Raw genomic sequence first — 27,174 nt, forward strand, 5'->3', positions numbered from 1 at the left:
GCACGCTGGCTTTGCCTTGCTTAAGTCCATGTATGTCTCTCCTGGCAATATCAACGTCTATCTTTGATAAAAAACACGAGTCCATAGCTTTAATGAAAGCCTTCGCGTCTTGGAGCGCCGGATCATTGTCCCTCCATAAATTTCTCAGCCACGTTTTGGCTTCACCATGCAAATGGGATAGGATAAACCCCACTTTCTCTCTTTCATCTCTAAAGTCTTTGTCAAGCAGATCCAGCGCAAACAACAGGTCTGCTCTAAAGTTGGGGTACTGCTGTAACCTCCCGTCAAAATGGGATACAAGGCTGCCTCCCCTCTTTCCCAATCCAATGCCCTCTGCTTTGGATCCAGGTGGCCCCTGTTTGGAAATCACGTCCAATCTTACTTGGAGATCCCGGTAGGCGCTACTCATTTCCTCCTCTCTTTTTCTGGATGCAATTACCTCCGTGCTGAGTCGTGTCACAGCTTCTTGCAGGGCGGATATCTGCTCTTCCGTCGTCATCTTGCCTGAGTTCTGTGAGCTCTTGAAGCACCCCTCCTCTGCCCTCGCTGCGTCAACTCACGTGGCGAGGTTCTTGGTGCCAAAACTTTAAGAATGGAGATAGAGCTTACTGTCAGAGCTGGCTCCGGGTCCCAGCTCACCAAGGACCAACGCTAGCCGGTAGTACAGTATCAAAGTCTTTATTGAAGAATAGTCTCCATTTACAAATCTCAGCGTCCCAGCTCTACGTCTGAGCTTTAGACCGGCGAAGCTCTATCTGGATCTCCGCCCCCTGTGCACCAGCTTAAAACTCTAATCTTACTCCACCTCCTCCTTCTCTCTCTCTTCCTCTGGGTCTTACTACCCCCCGGGGTCTCTTCCCTCCTGGACTCTTCTGACGCAGAGCTGGACCCCTCTGACTCCTCCCCCTCTCTTCGGCGTGCTTTAGGACCTGGCTCCCTACCCGGGCTGCCCACCTTGCCGCCCTCCTGTACATTTGAACTTGGCGCGCGCGCGCGTTTAACTTTCCTGATGACCGTTTCCTCGCTCCCTGACGAGGGTGTGGCCACTCCTGCTTCACGCTCTCCCTCTGCCTGCGCGCTCCCTGATCCCGATGCCTTGGACTCCTCCCCCCTACTGCACTCTGGGGGGGAAGCTGGTCCGGATTTCCAGCTGTTACTCTCTGAGTCCCCTCTGGCCCCTTCTTCCCGAGGTGTCCCCCTTGCCCTGACCATGGGGGCCCCTTTCTGTGAATCCTCCGAGTCACTGGAGAGACTCAGAGACCTCGGACTACTGTCGCCGCTGACATTTCCTTCCGACTCCTCCCCCTCGCTCTCCGTTTCTTCCCTCTCCTGTGACTCTGCTCCTGAACCCCTGACACATACGCTTCAGGCTACAGACTCTGATAACCCAGAAATAGTGCTTCAGGTTAAGAACTTTGCTTCAGGATAAGAACAGAAATCATGCTCCGGCGGCGCGGCGGCAGCAGGAGGCCCCATTAGCTAAAGTGGTGCTTCAGGTTAAGAACAGTTTCAGGTTAAGAACGGACCTCTGGAACGAATTAAGTACTTAACCCGAGGTACCACTGTAGTTTAGGTTAAGATGGAAATGGAAGTTTCAGAAAACACTCGTTTCCTCTTTTCCACTATAGATATAGCAGTCAATAAGAAAGAGAGTGGCCTAGTTGTGAGAGAATGTTATAGAGTTCACTGAAAGCATTTTGTAGCTAATACATCCAGCGCATGAAAAATGGGCATTATCAAGTGAATAATCTTTCAATATAGGCTTTGCATGCCTCTGCAGTTATTAAGACTCTTTCGAAAGAGCGTTGCAGACACATACAATATCAAGGAGGTAAAGACAGCTGCAAACTTTCGGTTTCCCTGGAGATACCAGTTTTTATGGAAGGCTGAGGATCACCACAGCAACCAAACTACAAAAACAGACCAATGGGCTCATGCCCCATTATTCTGGCAAAGTAATTTGTATTATAGGCACGGTCTGGGGGCACAGATATTGAAAAAATGATCAAAGAAAAAAGCACTGTTGAAGTATAATTTGGTTTTGCTGACTTTAAGGCCTCAAATCACACGCTTACAAAGACCGTTATGAAAGTTAATGCTCAAGGTTTTGTAATGCTGAACTAACCACTGTAGTGTGAAGGGATCCAGATTAATTTTCAGCACATTTTTTTTCCAAAACAACCATTACAAATTTGCGCTAATAAACCAGGGCAAAAATATATCAAGTTACAGTACCCATATTGAGGCAGCTGTTCAGAAAAGCATTAAGAGAGAAAATGGACTTTCAAGATGAATGCACTTTTTTTGCTTTGTATCTTCAGATCACAAAACTACTACAGCACTATATGTCTTGAAAATATAAGCATTTTATAAATTTAAGTAGCTGTTTGCGTGCCAAACAGAAAGTTAATCAATTGCAATGCTTTCTGGGAAAGTCTCTAAAATTGCCTTAGTACCCTCCAGATGTTTTAAACTACAATTCCCATCAGCCCTAGCAAATGATCAGGGATGATGGGAGTTGTGATAAAAATTAATAAATCTGAAGGGCATATTCATAAAGTCTGCCACACTTCTTCAACGCCTTTCAAACCCTGCCTTGTCACACTTTGGCAACAATTTCACTGATGCCACCTCCTTTATCACAAGTTTGCTACACCACAACTCATAATAAAACATACCTACTGCCAACATATCATTTCTATATTCATAAGCCCCATGCCATTCTTCATGACCCTCTCTTTCCCTTTCAATTTGTAACTTGAGAGTTGGAAGGAAACTGGTTTTCAGGGGCTGGCTTTAGTCCTAGCTTCTCCAACTATTGACTTTTAATTTAGCTATACACTAGATTTTTCACAATGATTGCTCTTAACAAGTTATTCATTCAGTTCTTCTTTCTATTGTTGTTTGTTCAGACACACATTTTGGCCCTCATAACCTGCAAGTGTACTATTTTATACTGGACAGAGCTGCTACAAGGTGAACAATTAAAAAAAAATTAAATGGGCAACAACCATAGCATGGTTTTATCTTCTCAAGTGTGAAAGATGCAACAACCGTAGTTTATATGGATCTGCTTCACAGGTTCTCTATGCTGCCAACTGATTAAAAAAGCAAACTGATGGCGCATGTAGCCAACCAGAAGCTTCAACTGGGAGCAGAAAGGATGGCTTTGCCTAGAATGGCTAGGGGGAGAGAGAGAGTGCGTGCAGGAGGTCTCCTGCACCTTTAATAGTTGTGGTCCCTCTTCTTCATAGACTCCCACAAAATCCCAGTTTGGAAACAGCTAACAGGATGGTTGTGCTCCCCCTAGCTGTTGGAAGACCTTTCCTTCCAAGCAATTTCAAGAAGCCTAGAAGGGAGACAGGAAAGAAGACAGGCTATGGAGGAAAGGGTTAGCAGCACCTTCCAAATGGCTACATTAGGCCAGGGGCATCAACTGCCAACCCTTACTACCCTAAATTGTTCTGTTTACAGAACTTACATAATGTCCTGAATTCATGTCTGCATTATATAATGTGTCACAAATAATTTTGGTTCCATTCATTTAGATCAGGCTTTCCCAGACTTGGGCCTCCAAGCTGTTTTTTGACTACAACTCCCATAATCCCTAGCTAGCAGGACCAGTGGTTGGGGTGATGGGAACTGTAGTCCAAAAGCAGTTGGGGACCCAAGTTTGGGAAACCCTGATTTAGATCTAGATGGTGATGGTAGATTAACAGTATTCAATACTTATAATCTGCTCTGGGACCGGGTTACATTTTTGTTGCTGTAGAGCTTCAGGTTAAAAAAAATATTTAGTAGAATCTGAAACCTCCAGAGTTATGGTATGTCAATGAAGTATCTGTGCACTTTCTTCTAAATCCCATTATTCTCTGATGATTCTTTCAGACACACAAAATGCCCCAAAGCCAAACAAAAGGACTCATAAACGTACATGTCCCTGCCCACGCTGTTCATCTTTCCAGCACATGCAACCTCCCCCAAACCAGTCACGGAATGGCAAAGTGAACTGCTAACAATACTTTAGCCTTGAAAGCATTCTAGAAAAAAAGTATCTTTCCGTATAGCAAGAAACACATTGTACCACAATGTGAATGCAATTTCCATATGTGGAAAGAATAGCATTTGCATTTAACCTTAAACAGATGGTTTACTGAAAGAAGAAACCCACATTTTGACAAGTGCCTATTGGATAGACAAATTGTACCATGGCAAATTGAAGACGCAAAAGATAGGATAATCATTCCCCCACAATAAATGAAAAAAGAGAGATGCATTTCACACAAACATTACTAGCGCCTCACGGAGGCAAGGCTGTAAGAATCCCTTTCCAAAGGCTGTAAGAATCCCTTTCCAGAGAGCTTGTGCCAACACCTGCCAACCTTAAGTTAGTGCCAAGGCCCCAGTGCCTCAGCAGAGCCCATAATACATGTCCTGGGGCCCCCTTAAAATATATTTCTCCAGCTTCCCATGCCAAGAAGTGCTGAGACTTAGCTGCCCTTTTAATTTTCCAAACTCAAATCAGCCCTCCATCAGGGACACCGTGAAAAATTAAGACGGTCTAAACCACTGAGCTTCTTGGGCTTGCCGATCAGAAGGCTGGTGGTTCGAATCCCCGCGACGGGGTGAGCTCCCGTTGTTTGGTCCCTGCTCCTGCCAACCTAGCAGTTCGAAAACACCCCCAAAAGTGCAAGTAGATAAATAGGTACCACTCCGGTGGGAAGGTAAACAACATTTCCGTGCGCTGCTCTGGTTTCGGTGTTCCATTCCACCAGAAGCGGCTAGTCATGCTGGCCACATTATCTGGAAAAACTCTGTGGACAAATGCCGGCTCCCTCGGCCTGTAAAGCGAGATGAGTGCCGCAACCCCAGAGTCGTCTGCGACTGGACTTAACAGTCAGGGGTCCTTTACCTTTTTAAGACCCATCTGCCTGGCGGTGCTTGGAGCACCGTTGCTGTTACTGCAGATTTCCACTAACACAGATGGGTGACCATCAAGGGGCACTATGCTAAAGGCCCCCTAAAACCTGGAGGAAGCCTTGCAAGGGAAAGGGGAGGATCCTGCCAGGCTACTATTGGCTTCCCCCATCATTTGGTCTGGCAGAGCTGATAAGTTACAGTATCCCACTCTGGCCATTAGATATGCGGTGCTGCAGGACAGCAAGAATCCCTATGCATGAGAACTGTCCCAGTGCTGCAGGGAGTAAGGCGTATGGGCATCAGTCATAATGAATACAAGTAGCTATTTGAACACCACTTAGCAATTATTTTTGGACACAACTGCCAACTTGCCCAAAATTATGGGCCGACCTCTGTTTGTGTACAATCCTACCATCTTAAAAGCGGATTCCCTCAACCATTTTAAGCTGCTGAGACACAGCTGTAGCCAAGGTGGATTGTGTTTCCTCTTCTGGGTGCAAGAGGAAAAGGATGTGATGTGTTCATGATGGAGTGGTCCTTAACCATGTGATCCCTTCTGCGCACACCTGCGTCCCAATTTAGCCAGCTATTGAAAAGACCACAAAACTGGTACGAGGAGACATGGCTATATATTCAGCAGGAGGAAGGAAACAATAAAACCTGATCTCCTCAAACTATAGCTTGGCATCCCCAAACATACCTGCATGACTGGAACCCAAAAATTATTATGATCTGATCTGGATTCATATCTTTTGATGTCCATATCTAAGAACGTACAATGTTGACATGCTTTGCAGTTAACGTGGCTGCCAGTGGGCAGCCATGCCCACTGCAATATGGGGCAATCAAGACAGGTTGGGGGAGGTGCAAAGAAACGAGTCCTGGAGAGCTGACGTTCTAACCATCAGCTGGGATCACCTGCACTAGAGAGCTCTCTTTTGGGGCTGGAGTAAGTGGCTTGGATTCAAAGCACTATCTCTAGCATTTAATTCTTTTCAGAAGAGGTGGTTTGCATTGAAAGAGCTTTGAATCCAAACTCATTTCTCTGCAGAGGGGGAAATGCTGCCGTTTTTGGAGCATTCCCCTCTACACAGAGACTTCAAAGGTGCTCCCTTGTAACTGACAGTCAGCTGATTAGGAACCTCCTTGAAGGTGTGTTCCTAGTCTCATTCAGTGGTGCCCTCAGACTGATTGTGAGCCACCTCATTTGAATTTTGATAAGTGTCAGTCCCCTGGCATTATTATGACATCAGGTGACTGAGAGGTGGGTAGATTGGGATTTGGCCCAAGGGGGAGATTAGGATCTGGCCTGTCAGCCAGATCTAGCTCCCTATCCATGATCTAGAGAGCTTGGCAAAGGCTACTCTAAAAGAGGGTTTCCCAAACTTGGGTCTCCAGCTGTTTTTGGACTACAGTTCCCATCATCCTTAACCACTGGTCCTGCTCGCTAGGGATGATGGGAGTTGTAGTCCAAAAACAACTGGAAGACCCACGTTTGGGAAAGCCTTCTCTAGAATATGCATTCAGTTGAGAGAGGGGTGGGATGGCCAGCTCTTTTCGGCATCATAATTGAGAACGAGCTCTAAAATGTACTTGGTATTCCCCCAGTGGTACGTTATGGAAAAAGACTGGCAATTGTGGCCTTTTAGAAGGAGGTGGTTTGCCATTTATGACTGCCATTCTCATTCTGGAAGCCCTGGAAGCATCCAACAAATGTCTTAAGTTCCCAGGATCCTTCTTTGGAAACTACTTTCCTAAACAGTTTACATCCCACTTTGCTGCCACATTTTGAGTGAACCATCAATCAAAGTTTGGGTTTTTTAAAGGCTTTTGTTTTAAATTAAAATTTGGAAATGTTTTAGGGCTCCTATAAAGTAAGGAAGCTAAAGGAACTGGCAGAAACATAGACCTGCTAAGTCCTAATTCTGCCACACAATATTGCCAATCTCTTTAGCCCTCAGCTGCTTTCCAATTTCAAGCACCTGCTCTGCAAAAACTACCAGAGATCTGCCAAATTATACAGTATCTTCACACAGCCTTTTACGTTGGGCACACTAATCCGGTCTGGTATAAAAAGCATGCAAAAAGTAATAATGAAAAAGCCAAAGCCTAAGGAAAGCCACATTATTTATTTGGCCCTGTGCATAGTTAAAGATGCATACAATTAATATACTTGGCATAATTGCATCTCTTTCCAAACCTAATTATTTTAGAGAACTTCTCTTTGTAACTGAGAGAAAGGAGTGGGGAAACGAGAGACGAAATGGAGAAAATGGTAGAATAGGATGCCTAGCAGAAACAGAGCAAAAGTGAGGAGGCAGAAATAAGTACCATAACATGAGGATAAAGAGTAAAAATTGTGCTATTATCTGCTCCGAGCACTGGGACTGCTAGCCTGGCCTTCCGCAGCCATTGCCTACATTTTTCTTTGCTTTTTGACTGCAACACTGAGGATAAGAAATTAGCTTTTTAAAAACCTTGACATCTCAGTTCCCTGACAGTCCAATTCCTCAGCAGATACTATGCTTGCAGATTTACAGAAAAGACACAGTCCTGCAGCAGTTCTAGCTTTGGGTTAATGGTTACCAGCTTTTTAGTATAACCTGAGCAAATCTAGAAGCATGCATAGTAAGTAAGACTGTAGCCTTAGTCCAGCTTCATCCAGCTGCCCTTTATAATCATGGGGTTTTTAAACCGAACAAACTCTACGTATATATATGAGGCCAGGAGCTGAAGATGAGACTACCAAATCCATTGCTTCTGAGCCTTAATGCAGATATGGATTTGGAAAAGCAAAACAAGATCTCCTGCAAAATCTTTTGGTTTACAAAATGAGCATATAAAACCCCTAACAATCTGTGTGTCTCGGCTCACCACAGCGCACAGAGGTCAAGAGGATTTTTGCACAATCAAAAGCATCCTTGGGAGTCAGGGGCTGCCTCTTTCACATTTTTAAAAAAGAACCCATTAGCTTCTTTTAATTCTATTTAAAGTCACAAGGCCAACTTTTGCCAGCTACCCCACAGAGATCAAGAGACTATTCTCTCAAAAGCTACAGCATGAGGCCTGGCCATCTCATTTTTTATTTTATTTTTTGCAAAACTTCTTTTACCACAAAACAGCCCTAGCAGTGGACATTCCAGAACAGAAAGGTGGGGGTAAGTTATTTAAATAAATAAGACTTTACTCTGAAAAATTTACTGCACCCTCTCTCAAATGTTGCAGCCCTTGGCACACTTACTTGCGGGTAAGCCTCACTAAACGCAATAGGACTTCCTTCCTGGGTATAGGTTTGCACTGTAGAGGCCTTCAATCCTATGTGTGGTTCTGCAGAACTGTAGTAGTACCTCCTAAAAAAGGGTGGGAAACCTATTCCTCTCCAATGGTGAGGAATGATGGGAGTTCTAGTCCAGCAGCACCCGGAGGATTGCAGGTTTCCCATTCCCAGGTTATAAGGTCATTAAAAATAGTACCAGCCACAGAATGACACCATTAATAGGAATTATGAGAGTTCAGAAGCTTTCAACATGCTATACCCAGTGACTGTGTGCCAGAACTTGCAAGGTACCTGGTGCTTTCTGAACATAAAAAGTTGATACATCTGGAGCTTCTAGACCTGGCAGTCATGTTGTTTATATGGGGGAAAGGATCTCTCCTTAAGCTGTCTTACAGTTAGATTTGTTGCAACAGAAATACAGGATTCTTTACTTGGAAAACAGAAGCATCTCTGTGAACAGGTATGTTTTCAGAGACAAAAATTCAGACAGTGCTGCCCATTAAGAAATTGTGTAAACACGGCAAGGGAGTTTGTTCCATTTGCTAGTGCAGTTTCCAGCGGTGGCAAAGGGGATGTTATCGTTCTGATAAAGCCAGCTTTCCAATGGCATATCCGAGCCAATTCGGCTTTCCATGCCATGTACGTTACAGGCTAGACACGTAACCAAGTGGGGATAGACACTTACGGGGCCTGCAATGAGAAGTGACTGTCCGGGAAAGAGATCCTGGGATCACAACGGATAGCTCAAAGACACAGAGGTTACAAAGAAAGGAAATATATTCAATCAGACTTATTTTCAGGGAAGTATGTGTAGCTTTGCAATCTCACTCCATTACAAAGTGTAAAATGCTGAATAATTTAAAGGTTACTTTAACTAATACCCCTTGACAGGCCACTTAATAAAGAGCAATTTTTGTCTTGGGTTAATTGCAAAATAGTGTTTTTAAGTGACAGTCCCATGGAAGAATATCTGCATTTCTGAAACACTGAAGGTCAAGTCAGTCAACAGATTATGCATTTCTCCAGCTGTGTATGAAAGAGGTAGATCGTTTTACAGGTGTGTGTTTCAGAAAAAGAAAAACCTCAGTCAAATGCAGGAAATGTCCAATTTAAAATGAAACGCTATGCTGTTAAAATAAAGTACACACACACACACACACACACACACACACACACACACTTAGAGCCAGTATGAAAAAGAAGTATATGAGTCATAGGGGACTTGAAAACATTGGAGCTTTAAGAGACTGGGGCCTAGTAAGGGTGTCTATATTTAAGTATTACAGAATGGAAAAAAATGTGGTGTGTATGTTAGAGTAAAAGCCTTGTGCTGCATTGCAGTATTTCTACTGATTCTCTCTCACTTTGGGCTTATCCACACTACTGTTTGCCCTACAGCTTTCCTCTGAGATAACCTGTGGTTTAGCACTGGATTGGAGCAAACAGCAATCAGGTTTTCAGTGGATTGCTGTTTGTTCCAATTTATCACTAAGGAGCGAGTTTTCCCTGGGGAAAGTAGCAAAACCGCTTGGACCAGTGCCTAGAAAGTACGGGACAAGTGGAAAACCGTTTTGACAAGTGGAAGTGTGGATGAGCCCTTCATTGTGTAACTCAAGCTTGGGTTATTTGGAGCTATAATTTTAAAGCATTTCTAGTCGCTCTATGTAACAGCAAACCAGGGTGTGCCGCTATTGGCACTTGCAAGTGTGAGACTGCAGTTGGCACACAGTTTCTGCTTGCCACTCCCCCTTCCAACACATGGAAAGGGTGGAGATAATCAGAAGTTTCCGATTCTGGTTGACAGTCTGCACAATCAAACACAGCAATTATGGGTTCATCTAATCTAATTCCATGGTTTGGAATGCTGTTTTTGCAGGCAAACTTTGGTTTAAGCAGTGGCATACCGTAGTTGCCAGTGAGTAGAAGCTTCTGGTTTCTTCCCCCTGGCACACAAAGGAGAGAAGAGCACACACTTCTTGTAAAGTCAGCAACTGCTTGTAACCATGTTTTGCTTGTGCTCAAACACTTTCCTTTCTCCCTTAGGAGGAGATTATAGACTTCCATTCTTAGTTTGTTTAAGTAGCAGTTTTTGGTTTTTATTCTGGCTTGATATATCGGCTTGCTAACTAACTGGGTTTTGTACAAACCACAGTTTCTCTAGTTTGGCCAAAGTGGGAAATAGGAATGGAAGCTTTAAATCTTCTCCCTTTGTGCCCAAGCTTCACACGGGCAGCAAGAAACCATGGTTTGTTGTTTCATTCTGAATTAGGCCAAAGTGTTATTTCACAGCACCCTATCATGACTTAGACCTCTAATTAACTATTAGTAAATGGATTATCGTAGCGTCTAACATCACTGTGCTTCTCCCAGTTTCACTATATTCTTGTGCATCTTTCAGGTTCAACTTATCTCCTACTTTTGACCAGATCTTAATGATAGTTCCAAGCTTTATGAAGCCAATCAGTATATGCAAAACAATTTTTAAAAACATCTCTTTGGGCTTCTGTACGATCCCATACTCCTCTCTAGCATTTTCTTTAGAATATATATGATTTGTATGCAATTTCTACTGCAGATTTAGAGAGAGAGAGAGAGAGAGAGAGAGAGAGAGAGAGAGAGAGACAGAGACCCAGCTGGGGTTCACTCTGCATGAAAATAATTGGTTATTATCTCTTTTTGAGTAAACTATGATTAGCTCCATGTTTCTGTTGGACATGAAGCTCTAAACAGTCTTTTGGCCCCCATACAACTTCCTCTGAAAATTCTGGTGGGTAAATATGAAAGAGTTTTCAAATTAAATGACCAGTAATTTTCTGAACAGTCTTAGAAAACAACCCAGAAGAGACTTCAGTCCAGAGTAAATAAGATGCAGATGCCACATTAAACAAGACATAATTTTCTGTGTAGGCAGGAATACTGCAACTTACTCAATGGATAAAAGGGACCATAGATGGTTGTTTCTTCAATATATAGATGTTGCCAAAAACCACTGTGAACTAATCAAGGCAATTAACTGTCTGACATCATTAACTGAATCACAGGACTAGCTGTTGCTGTCCTGATAACAGCAAAAAACTTAGCTGCAATTCTGAATGAGATCAGACAATATTTTCTAATTACTGAATGAGTGAAATAAGCTGTAACACTTTAAAATTAGCTGGATACATGTATGATGACGAGTGCTACAGGATAGGTTTCAACATGCTGCTTCAACTACGATGTTTAGATATTGGAAATGAGTTTTGCCTTCTGGAATTTGGGTTTATTCTTCTTTCTTTTCACTGTTATAACTGATCTGTAGGGTGGCAGTGATTCCATAGTTTCATTATTATCCTGGATCTCCCCATCACAACATACCATGAATGCAAATCTCTTTCAAAAAGCATATTTTCATAGTTTTGCAATTCAATTCCTACCTCAAAAGAGGAAAATTTGTTTTTATTCTGTTTTTCCTTGTATATCTTTCTAGAAGCTCTGCCCTTTTTCTTATTTTCCCATCTTTAGAAGCTACACATCTTTAGAGGCATCTTTAGAAGCGTTCCTATCATTTAGAAGCATTGGAAAATCATATTCACACTTCGAAGATTGCCTGTGTCATTCAACAATATAAAGCTGAAATATTGAGCTAAGGACAACAACACAGTGGCAGAGCAGACTTTGCATGCAAAAGGTCCTCAGGTCATAGAATCTTAGAACTGTTAGAGTTGGAAGGGACCCCAAGGGTCATCTAGTCCAACCCCCTGCAATGCAGGAATCTCGGCTAAAGCATCCATAACAGATGGCCATCCAACCTCTGTTCAAAAACCTCCAAGGAAGGAGAGTCCACATGGCAATCTCACTGGTTGGTAGTTACCCGGGTCTTCCTTTCCCCCCCTTTTTAAGACGGGGACAACATTTGCCAGCCTCCAGTCTGTAGGGACCTCACCAGTTCTCCAATAATTCTCAAAGATAATAGACAAAGTCTCTGAAATTACATCCGCAAGCTCCTTGGATGCAGCTCATCAGACCCTGGAGATTTGTAGCTGGGTGTTCCCTTACTACCTCTTTTCCTATCTTGGGCTGCAGCTCCCTCCTTGCATTATTTATTCTGTTATCACAAGGTTGGATATCACTTTCCTTTTGGGTGAAGACAGGGGCAAGGTAGGTGTTGAGTAGTTCCGCCTTTTCTCTGTCTTTTCTTCTTCTTCTTCCCCACGCAGAGGACCTACCACTTGTTTGTTCTTCCTCTTACTTCGGACATAGCTGAATAAACCTTTTTTTATTATTTTTAACCTCTCTTGCAAGCCTGAGCTGATTCTGAGCTTTAGCCAGGCTGACTTTGCCCCTGCACCTTTTGGCTACTCGTATACACTCCTCCATTGTGATTTCCCCTTTCTGCCATTTCTTATACATGCCCTTAACTCTCAGCTCATCTGCAAGCTCCTTATGCAGCCACAGCGGTTTCCTTAGATGCCTCCTACTTTTCTTTCTTGTCGATATTGTCTGCATTTGGGCCTTCAATATTTCTCCTTTTAGAAACTCCCATCCTTCTTGGACTCCCTTCTCATTGAGTATTTCTGACCACGAGATCACACCCAGTAGCTCCTTCAGCTTTTTGAAACTGGTCAATCCCTAACTTCTCTAATTAAAATGATCTCAGAAAAGGCCCTTGTTTGGCTAGCTGCCATTAGCCAAAAGGAGACAATAGTATGCAAAATGAACCAAAGGTCCAACAGTATTAGCTGTCTTCTCAAGTTCATATATGCAATATATGGATTTTAGATGGTAGAAAATTTGTCTGTATAGGAGTTTATGAAATAAGCATCTGCTACCTGCTTCACCAGAAATATCAAGGATCAATTCTATTGTTGGCTTTTTACATCCTGTTTGAAGGTGTACATTAAGCATTGTCATGCTGAGGATGATCACAATTCTAGGTAATTCAGCTGCCAACGTTTGAACAGTTTCCATATGTATAAGCACATAATTTTCTTTAAGACTGCCCATAAGAGATTAATATTTTTGTTATCCTTTTCTCATTTTGATAATAAGCTGTCTGCTTGAAGCTCCAGGCAGTTGACTTTGCTTTTTACTGATTCAAGTTTTCTGTCTGTAATTAAGGAAGATTTAGAAACACATCCTTATGAAAAGAACGGAGAAACCTTTAAATCTTTAAGCAGCTCAGTGGTAAATTTTATTTATGCTCCTGGGTGTCAATCTCCACAGTATCACACTGCTTTCTCAAGCATTAAGCAGCTACTGAAAAGTTAAGTGTTATTAGAAATTCCTTACACCTGCCGAGAAAAGCAGGTCAGTAAATCTGAGACTTTAGGCAAGTGGATTGAATCAATACATTCCCGGGCAACATTTCGAACGTGTAAGAGGATTAACTGTTCAAGATTTTTTAAGAAGGCTCACGAACTAGGCATAATGTAAACTATCAATATTCTTCCTACAGAAATAGTGAAGGACTTACTGTTGTGAGACCCAACTCCAGTCAAGTTGGGTGGGTAAGGCAAAGTGAGGCAGAGAGAAACTAAGGCCCAGAGAAGAAAGCCAGAAACGGTACCTGTGGCCACCAGTAAAAGTAGGGTCCCCAAATTGCTCAGACCAGTGGGCAGGCTAGATCTTGAAACCTCTATACAGCAGGGATGATAAAGTACCTAGATGTTGTTGGACTACAACACCTAGTCACTGTGGCTGTGCTCTATCTCCAGAGGCAGAGGCATTATGCCTCTGAGCACTAGTTGCTGAAAACTACAGGTGGGAAGAGTGCTGTTGTATTCAAGTGCTGCTTGTGAGCGTCTCATGGGCATCTTGGCATCACCTGTTTTGGACTGGGACATTTATAGTATATTCTCCCTCCACAGCTCAGTTCCCTGTTCATGAGAATCCCAGAAGATGCTCCATTTCCCCTTCAGCCAAAACCCACTAAACAACCACAACCTATTAAGGTATTAAGTTATATCTAACCATCCGGAGAATGGGCAATCAGAGGGGTTATACCAAGGTTGGGACTGCTGAAAGCAATAAAGGCAGAGAAGTGATGGTGGAAAACACATCCTTAACTTGCCAGCTTTCCCCCTCAGGTGCAAGAGAAGGGCTGCCTCTAAAACCAACAGAGGCACTACCATATGGCTTCCTATACAAGGAGAAGTGCCTTAATTCTACCTATTTGCATCCCTGAGATCTCAACAGCCTTTTTAAAAAATACATATACAGTGATACCACATTTCGAATGTAATCCGTTCTGGAAGACCGTTCAAGTTCCGAAACATTCGAAAACTGAAAACTCAAAATGGAAGCCTCAAAACGGAAATCTCAATATGGGAGCCACATTTCCAGTTCAACTTCTGAGGCGCATTCGAAAACCAAAACATTTACGGTGTTTGAGTTCCAAAATGTTCATCAACAGAGATGTTCGAAAACCGAGGTACCACTGTATCTCTGTAGGCTACCTTTCTGGGTACAATTCATCCAAGGTGGCTTACATAATAAACATTCAACACAACATCTACAAGATATACAAATGCAAAATAAGTCAACACCAGCCCCAAAGTTACTAAGCCAGAAGCAGTAGCAATAATAATAATAATAATAATAATAATAATAATAATAATACATATTCTGAAAACATACCCAATTACTTGGGGGGGGGGGTAAATCGTACTAAATTCAATGGGCTTTGCTTCTGAGCAGACATGTACATAATTACACAGCTGACAAGTCTAAGAAATATTTTAAATCTTGATAACCAAAATACAAAACAAAAACCACTTTTATTCCTCCTCCAAATTGTATCATTATTTTCAGCACAGTTGCAAAACTAAGGAAATCAAGTGGAAAAGACAGTGCTTTAAAATATTTAGCTGGAAAGCCATGCATATGAAGCTGCCTTATACTGAGTCAGAGCCAATGGTCCATCAATACTGCCTATGATTGGCAGTGGCTCTCTGGGATTTCAGACAGGGGACATTCACAGTCCTACCTGGAAAAGCCAAGTCTGGATTTCCATAGAGTAGATATTATAACCTGCATCTCAGCACCCAGGAAACATTTTTGAAGCAACTGTGCAAATACTTCAGCTATACATTGTATGGGCAAAAACCATTTCCATTAATTTTATCACGACCTCTCTGCTTGCAACATATAATCATCATCACCACCATCATCGATGCCCCCAAGTGGTTACATTTGACAGACTTCTGTTTTCCGCATATTCGGAGAGAGTGTCAAAAAAATGTTACCACAACATGTTGTATATTTATGAGAACAAGGATAACGGCGGAAGAATGTTTAATGCATGAGGCCTATGAGGGATTTGTTGCAAGAAGGCATTTGCACTCCCTCTCAGCATGTAAAGGCATATGTAATTTAGCAGAACCTGTAATGTGACAAGTTTAAGGAACAAACAAAGCACACACTTCTAACAAGACAACTGGTGAAATGGATTTTCAAATAAGAGCATCTTCACCATGCTCCCGAGATCACCAGGTGCATGTGCAAGCTTGTTTGCCACCACTTTACATGTTAGCAGGGTATACAAAGAAAAAACAGAATGGAAAATACTGTTTATGTGCCAAGATCTTGGACGCACTGAACAGTCAACTTATAAATCTCTGCCTTTTCTAAACAGAATGCCAGGCAGCAGGAAACATCTCAAGGGATGAAGCATCTCTGTGCACAAAACAAGGTGATGGAAGCTGTGGTTTTCCTTGAATGAAACCTGGGCACTAAGCCTCAGTTCTTTACAATGAGGGTGAAGATAACCTTTGCTCTGCTTTGTTTTCAGCCTTGTATCCTAGAAGCAAAGAATTCTGATCCATCTCAATTGTTTATAGCCTTCTGCTTTCCACTGTCGCCAGCCAGCCTTTTCCTAGTTTCCTGTTCATTTTCTCAGCAGCCATCCCTAAAGGCTACAACGACCCCACTTTTAGAAGGATACGGGAAACAAAGCAGAGATTGCGGATGTGGAATGTGCTATGCCAGAGTACACAAGAGGCCACTAAACGACACTCTTAAAAAACAAAACAAAACAGATATGGAAAACACTTCTGGAAAAGCCCACTTAGGTGAGTTACTACAAAGCAAGGCAGCTGCTTTGTCCTCGATACCAACCTGTGGATTTATAGTTGAATATTCATAAATTGTCTGCTCCAAAGAGAGTGAAATTAAATGGGAGACTCTTTATGGGCTGTAGATTTGCTTGAAAATTAAAAGGTTTTGGAAAGGGGTGAGAGTGGCCACATTTGCATCAAATACTAAGCCAAACATTGCATGCAGAAGATCTCAAATTCAATTCCAGGCATCTACGGGTAGGGTTGGGAAGAATTCCTGCCTGAAACCCTGGAGAGCCACTGTCAGTCAGTGTAGATAATACTGAACTAGGTGGACTAGTGGTCTGGGTGGATTAGGTGGACGTGGGTGGCGCTGTGGTCTAAACCCCTGAACCTCTTGGGCTTGCCAGTCGGAAGGTCAGCAGTTCGAATCCCCGGAATGGAGTGAGCTCCCATTGCTCTGTCCCAGCTCCTGCCAACCTAGCAGTTTGAAAGCACGCTAGTGCAAGTAGATAAATAGGTACAGCTGCGGTGGGAAGGTAAACAGTGTTTCTGTGTACTCTGGTTTTCGTCCCGGTGTCCTGTTGCGCCAGAACCGGTTTAGATATGCTGGCCACATGATCTGGAAAGCAGTCTGTGGATAAACACCGGCTCCTTCGGCCTGAAAGCGAGATGAGCCCTACAACCCCATAATTACCTTTGACTGAACTTAACTGTCCAGGGGTCCTTTACCTTACCTAGCAGTCTGATTCAGTATATGGCATTTTCCTATGTTCCTCTGCTGTTCTCTCCCTCTCTCACGTCCCCCATCCTTTTAGTATCCTCTTAACATGAGTGTCACCACATTACCCAAGGATCCTCTGGAGCACAGTCTAGCACAGAGATGGGTGTGCTTAAGGCGATCCAGCATGATAGAAGTGTACAAAATTATGCAATGATTGTGGCCTTGGTGTTTTTTAGTATGCGAATACTTGAGAGACACTACAGTGGTGCCTGGCAAGACTAAAAGAATCCGTTCCGTGAATCTCTTCGTCTAGCAGTTTTTTCGTCTTGCGAAGCAAGCCCATTAGCGGATTAGCGCGATTAGCGGTTTAGCGGCCATTAAAGGCTTAAGGGATTAGCGGATTAGCTGCTAAAAGGCTATTAGCAGCTTAGTGCCTTAGAAAAAGGGGGTGAGGAGCGGAAAAAAAACCCCAGGAATCGCAAGACATTTTTGTCTTGCGAAGCAAGCCCATAGAGAAATTCGTCCTGCGAAGCACCTCCAAAACGGAAAACCCTTTCGTCTAGCGGGTTTTCCGTCTTGCGAGGCATTCGTCTTGCGGGGCACCACTGTATTCTGATCAGAAATTAGTAGCATGTCTGGGACCTTCTGGTTACCGATCAAAATGATGGTAGGCAAGCTTTTGCAAAAAGAAATCAGACTACAATTTGGATTGCTTTTCATTTATTCCATTTGTTTATTGCTAAAATTCATATCCACTGTCTCAGCTCACAGAGACCTATGTTGTGGCGTACAAATGTATCATATCAAACACAAGGATTTAATATTATTATTATTATTATTATTATTATTATTATTATTAAGCTACTAAGAGAACAAATCCAAAAGCCAGTTTGGGTAGAATGATGGAATATTTTTGTAGAATCCAAAAGTCAATGGGGTAGAATGCCCACATGCTGTGGCTCTGTCCTTGGCCCATCTCCACATCCTACATATTTGTGCTGGCAAATCTTTTGGTGATAGTTTTTTTTAAAAAGTCCCTGCAACACCAGTATATAATTAATATCCTTGTTTGTGGCATTGTGCTGGCACAGCATTCCATCCTTAGACTATAATACTAAAGACACTTAATTAGAAGCGAGTTCTCCTGAAGGCAGTGGGATACATACTTTGAAGTTTTTCGGCTCAGGGTTCGGATAAAAGCATTTATTTTCGGGTAATGGGCTGCTGAGAATTTTGCTTCCTCCTCCTCCTCCCATTTGATTCTCTCCCCCGTCTACTTTTGAAAACTTCATGTTCAGCTAATACATACAGCTACATCATGGAGTATTTTCTAGGGCATGTGCTAGCGACGTGAGCTGTCATGCGATGAGATATTTCTCTTTCTCTCCAGCAATTCTCTTTTGATCTATTCTCAGAGCAAAACAACACTGAGCAAGTTTAACATCAAGAACATTTCTTCTTTTTGCTTTATTTTTTTCATAGCAACTAGAACAAAAGTTCTTTTGCTAATCCCTCCATATGACGTCTAAATTAATAACTCATTTGCACATTGCACAAGAACGACTGAGTTTAGGAGCAATTGCTTTCTGAACGCCATTCTTCACAGGCAGTGAAGATCCATTACCAAGGCTAAAGGCATATGAACTTAAAGATTTGTTTATAGTGATTGTGGCAAAGCTCCAAGTGCATTCAGGATAATTTACAACATACTCAATTTGGCTTTGAAGAAAGTAAAATCCTCTTCTTGTTAAAAATCTGTTTCTTGTTACCCTTTCCTTTCTCGTATCGTAAATGAAGTTAAACATATTAGAAGTGAGGAATGAACTAACTACTCTGGAAATCTGATGAGTTCCAAGTCCTAGAGCATGTAAAAGGAGTTAATTTTTATTCTTATTCTTAGTCTTATTATTTTATTTGTACCCTGCCCATCTGACTGGGTTGCCCCAGCCACTCTGGGTGGCCTCCAATGCATATAAAAACATAATAAAACATTACATATTAAAAAGTTCCCCGATACAGGGCTGCCTTCAGGTGTCTTCTAAAGGTTATATAGTTACTCATCTCTTTGACATCTGATGGGAAGCTGTTCTACTGGTTGGGTGCCACTACCAAGAAGGCCCTCTGCCTGGAAGATGATTGCCGAATATTTATCAGAGTATTCTCATGTTTTTATTGATTGATTGATTGATTGATTGATTGCACTTTTATCCTACCTTTCCTCTAAGGAACTTGAAGTGGTGTGCATAATTCCCCTCTTCCCCACTTTATCCTCACAACCCTGTAAAGGTAGGTTGGGCTGAGAGTGAGTGACTGGACTAAAGTGGGCGATTTGAACCCTGGTCTCTCAGGTCTTAGTATGCCAGGCTAATCAGTATGCCACCGGCTGACTATGGGAAAACACATAGAAGAGAGGCCAGATCCACTGGGTTGCATCCAACATTAGCCCTACTCAAAGCAGGCCCATTGAAATTAATGGACACGACTAAGTTGCTTTGGGAACAAGGAATCTAAAGCAAGTAAGTGGCAAGCAGAAGAATGCTTGATTCTACCTACCATTTCTCCTCTCCATCTCCCCCTCTCTTTGCAAATGGACATCTGAATCTCTGCTGGGGAGGAAGAACCCCATTTGTGTTTGTGGGAGAAGAAATGGTGACTAGCACACGGATGAAAGCCTCCCTCTTCCTCTCCCTCCCGCTTCCCCCTCTACATTCCCCCTTTCCCAAAGCACCTTCTTGTTTGTAAAACTTAATGTCATCAGGGCCTCTTACACATGGCTACTGCTCATTGCGGCATCATGAGGATCAAATATGGGGATGGGATGCCATTAACACACCTATAGTTCCTTGGAGGAAGAGTGAGATAAAAATATCTTGCTGAGTAACTGTGACTGGCTTCAAGAGTTCTGCTTGGGCCCAGATCGGTTAAGGAGCCAAGCCTCTGAAGGTCAATACTGCCATCTTGGTTTGTACTTGGTTCAGTGCATGGCCTTGTGACCTTGCAGAATCCAACATGAGGGGTGTCCCAGACTCCCGTGTGATAATGCTAAGATCTCTAATGAAAATGTTACATCGGTGGTATCTAACTGGCAAAAATGTATATATCAAAATCAAATAAGTGTTGGAAATGCAGAGAAAGAAGGTATTTTCTATCATATGTGGTGGTCTTGCACTAAGCTTAAAGATTACTGGGAAATGATGTATAATGAATTGAAAAAGATGTTTAAAATAACATTTGTTTAAAAAACAAACCCAGAAGCTTTCCTTCTGGAATTATAGGGGTAGAACTACCTAAACAGTATAGAAATTTATTCATTTATGCGACTACAGTGGCAAGAATGTTATTTGCCCAAAGATGGAAAGAAGAATGAATCCTGATGAAAGAAGATTGGAAACAAAAACTAATGGACTATGCAGAAACAACGAAACTTACTGGAAAAATAAGAAATCAAGACAACAAACTTCTTATAAAAGAATGAAAATGGTTTATAAAATATGTACAAATAAATTGTAAACAGATAAGAACATTGGCAGGATTATTGTAACAACCTGCAATTTTATAAGAGTAAATAATTAAAGTAGAAGAATAAAAGAATGGGTTAAGTTAATTTAGAATATGCAGGAAATGATAAATATAAATTTAAGGAATCGCAGAAAGAGGAAGAAGGAAGTTGAGTTTCAAAATGTTAACATGATTGTAAAACTATTGAAATGTATATAACTGAAAATCACAAATAATAATAATAATAATAATAATAATAATTTTTTAAAAGGGATAATACTAACATCTCTGAGGTGGTTTCTTAGCTTGCACACCCTGCTCCCCTTTGCTTTGCCAGAACCACCATACTCAGAACATGATGGTTGCGTAAAGGGCCCTCGAAAGCGGCACATAAAGCAACAGCACGATTTCTCCTTCTTACCTCTCTTTCATGGTGGCCAAGGCCTTCCTCAGGGCTCCTGAGATTGAGGACATGAACTTCCTGTGGCAATCCAACGGTCCCTTTGCTTGCGCAGCCGGATAAAACCGTAAAGCTCTCAAGCAAGGCTTGAACTGGGTGGGAGCTATTGACAGGTGACAACACACACTCGTTCGTAGGCACGGGACCTGCAAAGTAAATGACAAATGAACAGGATTTTGAGGGGAAAGGCTAAACTAGATTAGGGCAACATTTAGGCAGTTCTCTCATTGACTGTTGGATAGCAAGCTCTGTTATTATCTGAGCTGCCGCAAGGTTTCAAACTGGTAATACACAAGTTACAAACAACAATTAAAGAAGTAGGGTGTGATCGAGGGGAAATCAAGCATACTCTTCTTTCATTGCAACCAATGTTAAGTCTTAAGGCTGAAGTCCTATGAACACTTTCCTAGGAATACGATCCAGGGAAGCAGTGTATTCACTTAGGCCAGTTTAGGATTGTGCTGCCAGGATACAAACCCGAACACACTTTCTTCAGAGTAAAGTCCCATTGCCCTCGGAGGGACTTACTACTGACAAAGAAGTACAGTGGTACCTCGGGTTAAGAACTTAATTTGTTCTGGAGGTCCATTCTTAACCTGAAACTGTTCTTAACCTGAATCCCCACTTTAGCTAATGAGGCCTCCCGCTGCCACCACACCACTGCTGCACAATTCCTGTTCTCATCCTGAAGCAAAGTTCTTAATCCGAGGTACTATTTCTGGGTTAGCGGAGTCTGTAACCTGAAGCGTCTGTAAACCAAGGTACCACTGTACAGACTAGACTGAAAATCATATATGGAATTTATAACTTAAACATAAACTCAATTAAAACTACGCCCTATAAATTTTAATGAGTTTTACATACAATTTTACTTTTAAAATGGTATTTACATAGGATTATAGCTGTGGGTTTCTTTGCATTGTATCCATTGTTACAAAAACAGCCTTCTGCAATGTGCTTTCCTAGCCTAGATAATTTATAGCGAATCAACTTTTAACCAATTCATGGTTCCTCTACAACACTTATGGGGCACCCATAACCTTCCAGATGCGGTCAAACTCCAACTCCCATCATCCCTGACCACTGGCCATGTTGGCTGAGGGTTATGGGAGTTGGGGTCCAACAATATCTGGCTAACCACAGCTTTTTCATTCCTATTATAGCCTGGGATAGCTCAGTTGATAAAGCATGAGACTCTTAATCTCAGGGTCATGGGTTTGAGACCCATGTTGGGCAAAAGATTCCTGCATTGCAGGGGATTGGACTAGATGACTCTTGTGGTCCCTTCCAACTCTACAATTCTCTTCTAAGCTGTACTGATCTTCCAACAGCTAGTGTTGTTCAGCATTTAGGGGTTAGACTAGGACTAAAACAGCAAAGATTCAAAGCCCATCCCATCCAGAGTAGCAATAGCATTGATAATAGCAAAAGCCTTTCCACTGCCGTATCTTAATCTGTAAAGCAAAAATGATGACCTCTCCACTCTTGTGAAAGGTAAGAGTGCACAGCATTCTGCGCAGCAGAAAGTAATACAACCTCAGATTAAGGTGTTCTTAAGAAATAAATGAATTTAGGGCAAAATTCTAGAATTTAAAAAGTGAGTGCTGGCATGACTAATAAATGATTATTTATCACTTATCTTCATTGCAAATCTGGAACAAATAACTGCAAAAACACTGCATATTCACTGTATTGCTTTTGATGTTGCACTGATCTAGAATGCAAAAACACCAATCAGGTAAGCCGCCTATGCAACAATGCTGCTTTTATCACTAAACAAACGGACATGTCTGGGTGCCTGGTTTATTGCGTCTGACAGCAATTGCCTAAGCTGATAACAGCCCTCTTACCCAAAACGCAGGGTATATCCTTGCAAATAATCTCTACAACACGGTATAGAACCACACACTTTCACGCTGTGTATAGAGCATTATGGCTGCGGTATAGCAAGACAGCAGGACAGCTGACGTGTGTGGAGGAGTTTGCATATAAAATACATCTGCAGGAAGCTAAAGCAAGGCAAATGTTTATGGAAAACAGCCCTGTGTCTCCAAATCTATGCACAAGCCTGCAGTGATAGCCAGAGATTTTGTATGTTTTTCATTCCAGAGGTCGCTGAAGAAGTACTGTGGTTTGAGCTCCTACCAGGCACACATCAATGTAAATTAGAATTTTATTCAGTATAGCTGAATACAAGTGTGTGTGTGTGTGTGTGTGTGTGTGTGTGTAAGCCATAGTTGAATCTTAGGAATACCTCCACCCATAGGAGTTTCCCATCACATCTGAAGTACTGGAGATAATCTGGAGAGGTCTACTCCACATATCACTTCCAAAAGACTTCTGCTCTTAGAGCGTTCAGCTTTTTCTGCAGTGGTGCTTCCAGGATGCCCTCACTCAAGTAGGCATGTTGAAAGATGCAACATTTCTGAGCTTCAGGAGGAAGGCAACAGCAGTCAGTGACTTATCTCTCCCATCCTACGTTTTGGTAGTGGGTAGGACAGTGGTTCTCAAAGGGTGTGCCACATCACACTGGTGTGGCAGGAGAGGACGGCAAGTGTAGCAGGAAGATCCAAGGGCAATCAAAGAAACATTTAAGCATTTCAGTGTACCATAATATCAAAATACTATAAGAACACTCTGGTGTTTAGTTAAGCTGGTTGGAACATGTGTAGAAACCTGCCCTGATTTTGATTCATTGCAAAGTAAATTCAAAGTACATGTTCTTTGTATTGTTTCACATGCATTGTGGCTTTTCCTTATAACTCACTCTTGGATTGATTTGGAGCTGGCTAACAGTGATAATCAGATAAATATGAAGACACAACACTGTGCCATTTAGTTCCATAGCCTCTGAGTCATCTTCCCTTGGCAAAGCGCATTCAACATCAAAACAAACCATTTCATGCTGTATCAGCTTCCTTGTCCATTGCCAAACCATCAACCAACTACTATGCAAAATGTGCCAGTGTTTTATTTGAACACCACATCCTGGTCTCTCCCCCCCCTCCCCGCCCCCCTCTAAACCATCCACAACCACTGGCATCTTCCAAAACATATTCACCAGTCATAGAAAACCCTTCTTTTTACTTAGCTCAATTGTGCCTTCATGGCTTCAGCAAATCATAACTAGCACTTCATTTGATTTTTACCCACCCATTTCAGTGCGGTGGAAATGGCTTCCTTTGGCTATCCTCAAAAATGTTTGAAGTTCAGCTGCCTGGTTAAAGAAAGAATGTCACTACAAACATGTTACTAATCACCCTGGAAACTTTAGAAAAAGGGCAGAGTTTTAAAAAAAAATCTATGGAAGAAACAGAAAACAAACAAACATCAATTTCACTTTGTCAGTTTTATTTTAATTAATTCATCTAATTAATCAATCAATTAGGAGGATACCTAATACAGGTGTTTTTAAATTATAAAACTAGAAACATGACAAGTGTATTAAAAGAAAAGCCCTGGGGAATCCGCTGCCCTTAGCCAAACCCATCTCTTGGTCAAATAGCAGGGTGACTATGATAGTATTTCTTATATAATCTTGCTTAAAATTCCCAGCATGGAGTTGCAATGCTGCTGCTTCTGTAAAAAAATGCAGGGTGGCAAGCTCTCCCTACCTCTATACCCTTTGTATCCAAATCAACTATGCCACAATTCATGCTCAATGAATGAGAAAGACCTAGGCAACCAGCCCTACCTCGCTCTGCTGCTTAACAATGCCTTAGTCAAGTCAAGCCACTACTGTTGTTTGCGATAAAATCCCATAGAACTGCCTTATTAAAAAACATTTTTTAAAAAGAAAACAAGTTTTCTCCCCCTTCCCGTCGCTATGTGCTTCTAATAAAAACATGCAGTTCTCATACCAACATCTGGAAATTATTGAATTTAATTTTAGCACCCCGATTTCCCATATCACCAGGCCACTAATGTTTAACGTGTGTTGTGCTGTAATAAAGCAACTACAATGTGGGAAGAGGAGGGATTTTACAACCTTGAGGTCAACATGTAACCATAGCGGACTTGATTCTAACTCTTAAGAAAGGCCAGTATGCAGTGCACTCTATTTCCACAGAGAACAAACTCTTCAAGGCTGTCAGCTATAAAGTGTGACCAAGTCAAACAAATTGCATGGCTATGTGCTGCAACCTCCAGAGCGTGGTAACTATTTTCTACAGGATTCCCCCAAAGCTCCAAGATTGCCCCAGTGAGATCCAGCAAGCACAGGAAGAAACCACAGATGTTTATTAGCAGAACTTCAGAGGAGAGAACATTTGAAATGCCATACTGTGTGCATCGCATGAAAGACTCAAGAGCTTTCTTTCAGCTGCTAAAGCAAAACAGGAAACAGCAGGCTTCAGGAGCACCAGGGATATTTGTAGTGTTATTTTTTGAAAAGCTACAAATTGCCATCTACCCAATTCATTGGCCTTTGGGGATCTGGAAGATACTGGAGGCATTTCATGCCTATAAGCAGCCCCTCATCTGCAAACAAAAAAATAAATCTACACTAAATGGCAATGATTGTCTAGAAAGATATGATGGATTACAAGTCGTCTTATACTGCGCCTCTCCCTCGACTGATGCAGTTGCATATGAGCAACATGGCCTTCTTTTTTGTCTCAGTTCTGCCTTGTCAAAAACATTGTCTTTATATCCTTACATATGTGCATATATATGTAATGCTTTCTCCCAGAGGCTATGGGCAGGGTTGGATGTACTCGTGGCTTGTCATGACCTGACTGGGTGAGCGAGAGAGCACTTTACACCCCCGGCAAGAGTGATCCATCTCTCTCCTGTCAGGAGGTGGGGTGGGTGTCATAAGGAGAAAAAGAAACTGCAGGAAATATTGTTCCCCCACCACTTTCGCTAGAGTGGATTCAACACCAAGTCTTTAATACAACCAGAATCAACACCGTTCAAGACCTCACTAACCTTTTTTTATTACTACAGTGGTACCTCGGGTTAAGTACTTAATTCGTTCCGGAGATCCATTCTTAACCTGAAACTGTTCTTAACCTGAAGCACCACTTTAGCTAATGGGGCCTCCTGCTGCTGCTGCACCGCCGGAGCACGACTTCTGTTCTTATCCTGAAGCAAAGTTCTTAACCCGAGGTGCTATTTCTGGGTTAGCGGAGTCTGTAACCTGAAGCGTCTGTAACCTGAAGCGTCTGTAACCCGAGGTACCACTGTATTCTGTGGTACACAATATCCGCTGAAACTCCATTTTGAAAGCTAAGGGGAGCTTAACTTGTATATGGCTTGCTTTTGTCATGCAGGCTTCCCCCAATCTGGTAGCCTCCAGATCTTTTGCACAACAACTTCCATCCTTCCTGGCTATTGGCCATGCTGGCTGGGGCTGAACGGAGTTGTAGCCCAAAACATCAAGTTGGGGAAGGCTGTTTTAGTGGTCTGTGGCCATGAACTATGCAATTGTCCAACTCTCTCCACTTACTAGACTGTCTTTCCCAGCACACACCCTAATATTATCGATTTCCTCCAAGGAACTCAAGGCGGCATACATGTTTCCTCTTCCTCCCCATTTTATCCTCACAACAACCCTGTGAGGTAAATTAAGCCAAGAGTGACTGACCCAGCGAGCTAGTGGGGATCTGAACCCTGGTCTCCCAGGTCTAACTACACTCTAACTAGTGTACTACACTGGCTCTCAACTCAGCTGCAGTCTGTCTCAGGAAGACACTAGCTTTTTGCAATCTTCTCCATTTCTAACCATACCTCTGATAATGTTTGCCTCCACAGCGGGCCATAATCAATAGGTACACACATGGGACAGGGTTAAAATGGTCTAATCTTATCAGCAGCTGCTGCTATGACCTCTTTGTGGAAATAATGACAAATTACAATTTTTTTGGACCTAGAGGAGTTTCAGAATGTTGCTTCTTCTTACACACAGCACCCCTTATTTACAAAGTGCCAAGCAAGCAAAGTTGGGGGAAGATAACTTACGGACCAAGGTACAACACTATTAATTTGAAAAGAGGTCCCTTTCAAACAAAAGGAGTTTCTGCTTAAAAGGAGAACAAACCTCCTGTGGAGGAGCCCGCATAATGCAGCAATCAAACAGCACATCCAAAGAAGGCTTTCATTATGTTTTTAAAGGCATTTCTGCTGAAACAGGAAACACTTTGCCAACATACACAGTACAGTACAAACCTAGATAGAAAGAGAACAACTGCAGTTTAGCTGTTTATTTAAAACGTTTGACAACACACACACACACAAAACAAGGGAACGAATAAGAAAC

General features: G+C 42.2%; 1 protein-coding gene across 3 annotated transcripts in view; it reads right to left on the reverse strand.

Moving 5' to 3' along the window:
* TGFBR3 (transforming growth factor beta receptor 3) overlaps positions 1-27,174 on the reverse strand; it is a 142,279-nt gene that overhangs the window by 67,366 nt on the left and 47,739 nt on the right. For all 3 annotated transcript variants that reach the window (XR_014512318.1, XR_014512319.1, XM_083444870.1), the window contains exon 3: positions 20,877-21,061. Coding sequence is in view for 1 of the 3 variants with exons in the window: in XM_083444870.1 (XP_083300996.1) it covers positions 20,877-21,061 (185 nt within the window). In the remaining 2 variants the exon portion in view is untranslated. The remainder of the gene's footprint in view (positions 1-20,876; positions 21,062-27,174) is intronic.

Source organism: Podarcis tiliguerta (genome assembly GCF_965153285.1).
Source record: "Podarcis tiliguerta genome assembly, chromosome: 6".
Lineage (NCBI taxonomy): Eukaryota > Metazoa > Chordata > Lepidosauria > Squamata > Lacertidae > Podarcis > Podarcis tiliguerta.